The following is a 10,022-nucleotide window of genomic DNA, read 5'->3' as shown; positions in this document are numbered from 1 at the left end:
TTTGTCCTCCCCCCCCCCCCCCCCCCTTGAATATCTGGAGAGTTAATTACTAAAAGTCAATAGGATTATTCTCAAGGGTATTTCAGCTGTGCCAGAGAGCAGGCTAATGCAGCTGGCTGCTGCTTGCATCTGAACATTCCAGGCTTTCATGAAATGAAGGGTTGTGCAGTCAAGGGCTGAGAGGATTAAAACCTTGTACTGCAGTTTTGGCATGACTTTGGAAGGAGGAGAAAATTTAGAGGAGAGAGTAGGATACAGAATATGGGAACCTCGGTGTGAGGTGGACACCACTGAAGAAAAACCTCCTGTCCTTAAAGCGGCACCCCTACCTCACAATTCAGGTTCATTAGAACTAAAAATAGTATATTAATACAGCTGATACTTATTCTGTGTCTGAAAAGAGGAGTGTAGGCAACTGACTGTAGTGTGGGCATGTGAGAATGTAGAAACTTGAGAAGTAATCAAACGTCAGGGCTCCTGGTTGGAGCTGACCCTAGATAATGATTGGAGATATGGAGGTCTTAGGAGCATTACTTAAACTGGTAAGTGAATTCCTTACAGGAAGTTTCAGTGCATGCAGATAATTGGGAGACAAGATGAATTCCTACAAACTTCATTTGCTGTCAAAAGGGCTGAATTGGGTCTTTGGTTTTCAGAAGTGTGTGTGTCCTTGTGAAGTAGCTGCTCCATGAAAACAATTTGTTCATGTTTGCGAATGATTCTGTAGAGAAGCTTTGCACCTTTTAAACTTAGAATGCAGTTGTTTTTAAAGTGCATTTTAAAAACAAAAAAACTGGATTGTCAGCATAAAACTTGCATAATTCAAAAAACCACAAGTGGGCAGAACAGCAGCCTGCTGCGTAGGGTAGAAGCATTCAGCTTTGTATTTGCCAGTGTACTGATGCTCAGTGGATTAGCCATGGGCTTCATGCAATGCTTAAAAACAGACAAACCCTCCTACATTTTATGTAATACTAAATTCTAAAATCAAATGTGTAGTGTTCACTAACATAGATTTGAATTTTAAGAAAGTACTTGTCTTCGGTAGACACCAATTATTGGGAATAAGTATGGTGACCAACACAGTGCAGCTGGTAGAAATGGGAAGCCAAAAGTCATTGCTGTCACCCGGAGCACCTCTTCAACTTCATCAGGCTCCAACTCAAATGCATTAGTTCCTGTCAGCTGGAAGAGGCCACAGCTCTCTCAGGTACATTGTGTCTCAAACACATTATACGTATATTATAAACCGTGGTCATGAATGTATTAAAACAATTGCTGAAGTGTAATTTGAAGTCTATATTGTGTCTTAGGGAAACAGTAAATGAATATAGCATAAATTAAAAGTTAATACTGGTGAAAATAAAAGAAGGTAAGATTCTTTTCAGAGGGTATCAGTGTGTGAGATGACTAGTTACCCTGCAGACATCTTACATTTTTACCTGGACCTCCAGCAGATGCCTTGCAATGTGATTTTCTTTGGTATATTTTTCAGAGAAGAACTAGAGAGAAGCTAATGAATGTGCTTTCTCTGTGTGGCCCAGAATCTGGTCTTCCCAAGAATCCTTCAGTAAGTCTTCATGATGGTTTGTTTTGGTTTTAAATGCTACTAGAGAAAAAGCTGTTGCATTTTGAGGTATTGGTGAAGTTTCTGAATGGTTTTTGACAAACTGGTTTCGGTTCAGTAATTCACAAGTCCAACTGAAAAATTAGAAGGAGATGGAACCATAAGGAATGAATTACTCTTATTTCTCAAGTAGTCCAGTGGCCACTGTTCTCTACTAGATGGGTCTCAAAATGGTATTTAAATTCAGCCAAGCGAGGACTGTATATTTCTAAAATTAAGAAGTAATCCTAGTAATTTACCTTTTCTTTATCTTATGTGCTTATCAAAACAACATTTTTAGAAAGTCTTAGGGCTGGAATTCAAATCTTTCCTCTCCAAAGTAAATTAGATAACTACTAAGGAGCTCTGTTGATCAGAGCTTAATACTTTTCTCAAATGCTTAATACTTTTTCTCAACATTCTGCGTTGCCTCACAGAAGAGCAGGTCTGCATTGCCACAGCAGAATAGTGTGCTGTATGTTTGAGGCTGCATATGCATGGATTTTAGTTGTCTTGGCTATAGAAGAAGGGCTTGAACTAGATCTTCCCTGTTCTGAGTAAACTTCTAGCTAGCGCATTATAAATAAAATGCTCCTTAGAGAGAAGGGACAGCGATGGCTGAGGACCTCGAGGATGTTGGTGCTGTATTGAAAGTACCGTAGAATCCACTGAAAATGACCAGTGGATCACATACATTCAAACTAACTCGGTTATCAGTAGGAACAGTAGTCTTAACTATGGAGTAAAAATAGGCCGATGGTGTTACTTCTGTGTATGGCACAAAAAAGACCCCCATTGGCATCCTAAGCTTAATGGTGGTAATGACATTAAGAGCTTTTCAGATAAAGTGAGTAGCCTACCTTGGTTATCATTTAGAATATTGTTTTTTATCGTGATAGGGAAGTTCTGAGTTGGGGAAAAATACTGACGGAAGGTGGATCTTTAATCTAGTGGGGGAGGTTAAAATAAAATAAGATGCCTGAAAATTGAAACTGAAGAGATTTTTTAAAATTCAAATGGAAATAAATAGCGAATTGTAATTTGTGAAGATTGTCATCACTGGAAACCAGCATTGGGTGCCTTTTTAAAGGTGTACTGTTCTTCCGCAGAAATTGGTCAGTGAAAATGATATGGTCTGTGTCATGTGGATAATTATTATGATGGATTTTGTATTCTTAAGATTGAATAATATTGTGGTTATGAAAATGAAGGTTCAGGGATATGTTTTTCTCTTTATTTGTACCTTTGAAGCTCTCAGTTACATCAAGGAGAGAATGATATCACTAGTTTAAAATCCAGATAGTCTTTGAAAGGAATTGCAGCCTGCACTTGCCCTAGTATTATCATTGTAGTGGCAGCTAACTGCCACTAATGCCATTAAATTGCAGTAGCAGGATAGCTGCCTTTTGGAATTACAGAGGTTGGAATTTCTTATTTCATTTTTTACCCCTATCTGCAGGTTGTGTTTTCTTCTAATGAAGACTTGGAAGTTGGAGATCAACAAACTAGTCTTATTTCAACAACGGAAGAAGTGATTCAAGAGGAGGAAGTGGCTGTGGAAGACAACACTAGTGAACAACAATTTGGAGTTTTTAAAGACTTTGACTTTTTAGATGTTGAATTGGAAGATGCAGAGGTGAGACCTTGGGATTTCTTCTGTGTATTTCCATTTGAGAACGTTTTAAAGATTCACTTATGTTGGTGCAGTTCTAAGGAATTGGCAGCTCTTCTAACTAATCCAATTGGGAAGAATTTATGACATGATTGAATTTAACTTGCACTCGAAAGAAACGTGTCACAAACTTGGCAGCGTTAAGTTGTTGCAAATTGTTGGGTGTTTTGTGGGGCAGAGGTTGGTTTTTGGTGGGGCAGGGGGTGTTAGAGTGACTTAATCTGAAAGTGAAGTGATACGACAGTGTAAGACTGACAGGATGAGCACCTGGGTATAACGCAGTAGAAAACCTAATTATAGAACAATATGTTAAGAAAATGTCATAATCTTTGTTCCTGATATATTTCTGCGTTTTGAAAATACAAAGAATAGCTTTCAGGTTTCCAAACTATATGATATATACCATCTCACCATATGTGATGGACTCTGTCACCATAATTGCTTGCACTGACTTCTACATTATACCTGGTTTGCTGCAGCCCTTGCATTTCCTCTGCTTCTCCTGTCAAAAAAGAGAGAGGGGGAGATAAAACAAAATTAAATATCAAGAAATAGTAAAGATTCTGTTAACAGTTGTTACTTGTTTGGGATGAATAAAAGGCTTCAGATCCAGATTTCCTAAAGGTTAAAAGTTTGACTGTAAAAGGACTGGGGAGAATTAAAAAAAAAAAAAAAGGCTTTGTAGTTTCTTTCAGTGCTTTTGTTACAGTCTATACAAAATATTGAATTAGTAATAGAGACCCTTGCAGGCCATGAGTCAACAAACTACCAAGACAACTATCTGCCTATCTAAACCCTGACATTGTTCTCCTTCTGATTAATCTAGCCCCTTTTACAAAATCTTGCTTTTTTTCCCGCTACTACTTCAGTTTTATCTCACTTTCTCATGCTTCCTGTGTAATGCTTCCCTTTAGCCGATGGTTGCATCTGCTGGGAAATGTGCAGGCTCATTATGGTCTGTTGCATATACATGACCACACAGTCTACAGATTCAGTTTCCTGTATGAATGCAAGTAGTCAAGCAGTTCAGAATCATCAAGGCTCAGTAGCAGTAAAATACTATTTAAACACTAGATGGGGCTTTGCAGGTAGGACGCCAAAAGCCAAAAACTTTGCCAAACCAAGTTAAATCTTTAACTTCATTTTCTGTATTATTTAATAGCAAATTGTAATGAAGAAAAGTTTCTTTCTCAGTACTTGCCTGTATGCAACATGTAGTGCTATACTTGGCAAAAAAAAAAAAAAAGTACAGCTTGTACAAATTTAGGGTATTGTATTGTGCAACTGATACAAGAGCTGCCTCGTTTTGCACCAAAAAAATGTTCTTATTACTGATAATTAAATGTCAGCAGTATGAACTGGGGCTTTTACATTAAAATCTGAGTAATATTCAGATTAAATTCAAGTGCTTCAGCCCACAGAAGTAGTACTTTGTTGTTGGGATTCTTTTGCTTCGCCTTAACTTTTCACCTTTTTTGGACTAAACCAAATCACTAGGATATTCAGTCTGTTAGAGCAGTTTTGGAACTCATGCTTGCACATTTGGGGCTAGATGTGGTATTTCCAGAACTGTCTGTGGACTGGCAAAGTGAACTGATCAGGTTTTCTGTCTGTCTTTGAATTGTTTGAAGGTTGCCAAAGTGCTTGAGAAAATCCAAGATTGTTATTGTACTTGTGAGTTAAACCACTAGTTTTTTTTAAGATAAGGATTTCTCTTAGCATGTTGGAAGTTTGAAACCCAAGTAATCCCAGCTTTAAAATGTGCAAACAGAAAGGATCCAGCTGTTGGTGTTTAGGGTGCCTTTCATAAAGATGACACAAAGTAGCTGGTAAAACAGTTAATGGAGACATCAGCTTTTCTACAACCTGTACATAATTCGTGTTGGTGATGCTTTGTCAGTTGGATGTGGTCAGTTTAGATTCATGTGTGTTAGTTAAAGAATTTCATCTGATGTTTGTTGAAACAGTTGCTTTACGTGTCACGCTAGAGAAAATGTATCATAAGCATGCTGGGTTTAGTGTTTCGTTGTCAGTTTGTTTATTTTTTTTTAAATCGATCTCCCATTAGAAAGATAAATTATTTTAAATACCAGCTTTTTGACTAAAGCTTTTTTTCAGAGCTTGAATCAGTCTTTTACTGTTGGCAAATCTTACGTAATAAAACATTTTTCCCTGGTTCTAGAATATCTTTAAGTGTTTGTCCTCGTTCTTTCTAATTATATGTGTTTTCCTTTTTGCTAACCAGGAGCTGCAGGTAAGTTGCAGCCTGGTGCCCTGGCTTGTTCATCTGTTGTTGTCTGTGGTGTGTGTGTACTTTCTAGTCAGAGACATAAAACTGATATAGTTCTAGGTTATATACTGAGTTACTTTTCAAGAAGATATTAAAAAGATTTCTATTTAATTTGCCATATATTTTAATTTCTCTACAGACATAATCTAACAAGGTATTTAAAATTTTAACAGAATTAAAGGGCTGATTGAAACTCTGTTCATAATGCGTTCAGTTTCTGTGTTTTCTGTGTGGCATTTGTGTATTAGTTTTATTATGTTGAAATTCCTACACGCCTAGGAGTACAAACTGGTTTTTTTTATTACAGGGAGAAAGCATGGACAACTTCAACTGGGGCGTTCGTCGGCGCTCTCTTGACAGCATTGACAAAGGAGACACGCCGTCTCTCCAAGAGTGTCAGTACTCTGGTAGCACCCCCAGCTTGAACCTGACCAACCAGGAAGATACTGATGAGTCTTCGGAAGAAGAAGCAGCCCTGACTGCAAGTCAGATACTCTCTCGTTCCCAGATGGTAAGTTACTGATCTGTGAAAAGCATCTGAGCGCTTAAGCTTTCACTTGCGCTTTCGGTGGATAAGGATGGATCACGCTTTCAGCCCAAATGAAGGAAAAAGCAACTGAAAAAATGTGGCTAAGCTGCTTTTTCCTAACATCACCACTGAAGAGAAAGAGTTACTTTGCATACTAGTGGTTCATAACAGCTTTATAATTCTAGCACAACATTCATTTGTTTTAGGGTCTTTATGCTTAACTATAGTTGTTTAAATATAAGCAAAAAATTGCACATTTATGTAGAATCATAGAATCGTTTGGGTTGGAAGGGACCTGAAAGATCGTGGGTTCCTAGCTTCAAAAAAAATCCCGGAATCCTAAATAAGAACAAGAGCAGTAAGTGCTCCTGTGGGGGATCCTCAGTTGTGCTTAACCATGGAAATCGCTGATTTAATTACTGATTTTGGAGCACGTGTACATATAACTGAGGAGAATCAAGAACGCTGCCCACTCAGAAGTCTCTCTGCAGTACGTAAGTGAAATTTGGAAACTGGACGGGGAGGAGCAGGGATAGTATGCTGCTTTTCAGACTTCAGGTAGAGTTTGCATTAATGCTGCCCGTAACAAAGAACTCTGCTCTTCAGTGGTTTGGGTCTAGCGTTTCAGCAGTGCCAAAGACCTTCAGGAACAAGAAAGGAAATAGTTTTCTCTATTCCAAGGCTAACTTCACATTTCAGAGTTAAATGTTACAGAAATGCATGTCATGCTTGTAATGGGTTTAGCGTAAAGCTGTTAAACTCGTAATATGTAAATAAATTCAAATAGCTAACCATGCTGAAACTGCCTATTTCAAAACTTACACGGTTTTCCCTGTAATTTATACGTTTGATAAACTATCACAAATTTCACATTTCTTTCTTTTCTGTCATAGTTAAACAGCGATTCTGCTGTAGATGAAACAATATCAGATCATGCTGGTTTATCGCTTCAGTCTCAAGATTCCACTAGCAGTGTGGGAACAGAAGAGGTGCTTCAAATCAGAACTGAGACCCCAAGTTTGGAGGCTTCTCTAGATAACTCTAGCAACCAGCTGCCTGAGGTGGGGAGAAATGTGGGCTGGTGCATGGCTGATCTGGGCTCCTTCTAGTGTTTAGTAGCAACTTTGGCTTTCTTTTCAACTGAATTTTCATCTGTTACAATGATTATTTGATTTGCTTTTAATATTTCTAACCTGTTGGAAGGTTCTTAAAAATGTTCCCGCAGTATGAAAACTACTTGGGATGGACTGAGGGAACTTACACAGGTTAAAAATATTCTGAAGGGCTGATAATGATCATTTCATGGTGCAGAATGAAAATAGGCTAATATTCAAGATGCTTTTACTTGATACAGTTGAAATCCTTCTTGAGCAATATTTTCTTTGAAATACTTCTTAATTTCCCCCCTGTGTTTTGGGTTGGGGTTTTTTATTTGTTTTGTTTTGTGGGCTTTTTTTGCTTTCTTTGGGTTAATGTGATTGGTGCTATATGGGAATAAAACCTCAGGCCAGCTGTGTTAGCAGTTGGTTCCATCAAATAATCCTTTAAAAAGGACCACAGATGCTAGTGGTGTACTTTTTTGGAAAGGCCTGTGTGGACTGAGACAGATTTCGAGCTAATGGCTGCCTGCAAATCTGTGAGTACTTCAGTTACTTGGTTTTTAAAATCTTCTGAATAATTAAAAATTTTAAAAACTCATTGAAAATAAAACTCTTGCCTGCTACAATTCCTACAGTGCTTAGCAGTTGTAGCTAAAACCTCAGTATGTTGGGTTTTTTCTTGAATTTGAAGTGGCTAGGTTTAGGTGGACTTTCTGTCCCTTCCATTAAAATTATTGCTGCTACTGGCAATCTTATTTTTTGGTTGCACAAACATTGATAATACCATCTTTAACAGAACATACAGTTTTATTGAGTTTTCTAGAAAATTCCTATGTGCATTTGAATAAGCAGTGCACAGTTTACACTTGAGTCTTGAGTCAGCTCAGTTTAAACAGTCAACTCACTCGTTCAAGTGACTGGGGTTTCTGTAGAGAAGCTCTAATAAACCTGTGTGCTACCTAGAAAAATCACTCTTCTTATAACCACCCACATATCTAGCATTTGGTGAAGGTAACTGTAAGAGTAAGAGACATCCTTAGAGTACAGCAAAGGGAAAACGTGGCTGACTGGCTTCCTGTGATAAAATCCTCACCTTCTGAAAGTGTAATATTGTGACATAAATATTTTTTATATTTTTCCATTATGATGACCTGTATGTTCGGGGTGTTTTTTAAAGGGTTTGGTTACATTGCAGTTGATAAATTGTCTAAACTTTTGTAGAACGCCTGTGGTTAGGCTGTCAGATTGTTCTGTTAGTGCTTCATCTGCTTGTCTACCCACGTGCCTTTTGGTTCCAGTGGAATTTTGAGGGAGGAACACTCACCTGGATGATTTTTTTTTCCACGCAGGGGAGATGGTTTTATGTTAAGATTTCAAAAGGAAGAAGCGATAGATAAATTGGTATTTTATAGAATGAAATTCACCACAGTAGAACTTCTGTCTTTCCTGTTCTTCACTTGTGGTACATTCTCAGCTCTAACTCATTTTTATGTCTTCGTAGTTCTTTCTGAGACTGCCTGTATAATTGGATTTATTGGTCTTGGGCAGCTCTCTATAAAATCACTGTACTTCCGATAATCCAGGTGAAAACATTCGCACAAAAAAAGCACCAATGTCATTAAAAATATGGAAACATTTTACGTGGGCTGTAAAATAATTCCATTACTAAGCAGCCTCCAGAAAAAATTTGCTGTATCAAAAAAAAAAAAAGAGACCTCAAATGCAATATAAAGCAAGCACTTTTTACTAGAGGTGATTTTTCCTTAGGTTCCGTGGAGTTGTCAGCTATATAAATGGCATTTTTAAAATTTTTTCAGAGAACTTCATAAATTGGGAGTCATGGCATTTTGAAGATTAACGTAGCTGTAAATTTATCAGCTAGTAATTAGCACTTAAATATTTTCTAAAAGTGCATCCCTCGGGTGTACCTCGAGCAGATGTGATCAGCACAGCTCTGTATCCTATGTCAACATCCGTAACAGAAATTCAATCCAGACTATTTTGCTGTGGTACTGTGAGCGTGTCTTGCGTTCCCATGTGCTGTAGCCACTCGGCGTGACAAAGTGGCTGTTCTGTGCCATAAAATTCCAGGTGTAACATTAACAAAAGAGGCATTGGAAGTGAGGTCACTGGCTGTGTCAAATGACAGCAGTCTCACCTCGAGGAGTACCGTACTCAAAGTGAGATAAGGTTAGGATCGCTGTGAAAGAAAATGATACAGTTTTGTTTGAAGCTGAATTGTCTTTTTCTAATATATGTACAGTTATTTATCTGCCAGATGATCTGTTTAGACTGGTGAAAGCCATGAAGTGGTGTGTATGCTTAGAGGCTGATCAAAGGTTTGTTGGCCAGTCTTGGATATGCCAGTAGAGGAAGACAGCGCACTAAGAATGAAAACGTATAGAAATTTATGCCTTTAGGAAATAGCAAGTACAAGAAAGTGTTATTTTTATGTCACAAAAAAATCCAGTCAAAGGTTTCAAATGGATTCATCATGAATTAACTAAATCTGAATTCCTCTGTTCAATATAGCGATCTTAATGAGTACAATAATGCTAATGGAGGAAGAGGGAAGGGCGAAAGGGTCATTCTAATATTGCCTACCTGAGTTGAATCATCGTCTCTTTATAATTGCCAGAGATTGAAAGCCTACATTTAGAGATTCCGGGTTAGACCCATAACCTCTCCTTACTGTTAACAGTAATGGCAAAACAATAAAAATAGCAGAATGTCCCCTTTCCATTGTTCACCCATTACGCTGTTGCTCAGTTATGCTTGGAAACCTGTTAAAATGGAGAGCAGAAAGGAGGAGAAATGTTCTGTAC

General features: G+C 37.9%; 1 protein-coding gene across 1 annotated transcript in view; it reads left to right on the top strand.

The window, feature by feature from the left end:
* Positions 1-10,022, top strand: part of FRYL (FRY-like) — a gene marked incomplete at its 5' end in the record, with an annotated part of 79,336 nt that overhangs the window by 50,549 nt on the left and 18,765 nt on the right. Inside the window, 5 exons of the mRNA XM_010148894.1 lie at positions 1,049-1,210; positions 1,496-1,570; positions 3,066-3,242; positions 5,876-6,079; positions 6,991-7,158. Of these exons, the coding sequence (XP_010147196.1) occupies positions 1,049-1,210; positions 1,496-1,570; positions 3,066-3,242; positions 5,876-6,079; positions 6,991-7,158 (786 nt within the window). The remainder of the gene's footprint in view (positions 1-1,048; positions 1,211-1,495; positions 1,571-3,065; positions 3,243-5,875; positions 6,080-6,990; positions 7,159-10,022) is intronic.

Source organism: Eurypyga helias, unplaced genomic scaffold (assembly GCF_000690775.1).
Source record: "Eurypyga helias isolate BGI_N326 unplaced genomic scaffold, ASM69077v1 scaffold6753, whole genome shotgun sequence".
NCBI classification, from domain to species: domain Eukaryota; kingdom Metazoa; phylum Chordata; class Aves; order Eurypygiformes; family Eurypygidae; genus Eurypyga; species Eurypyga helias.
This window is presented reverse-complemented; position numbering and strand designations above follow the sequence as displayed.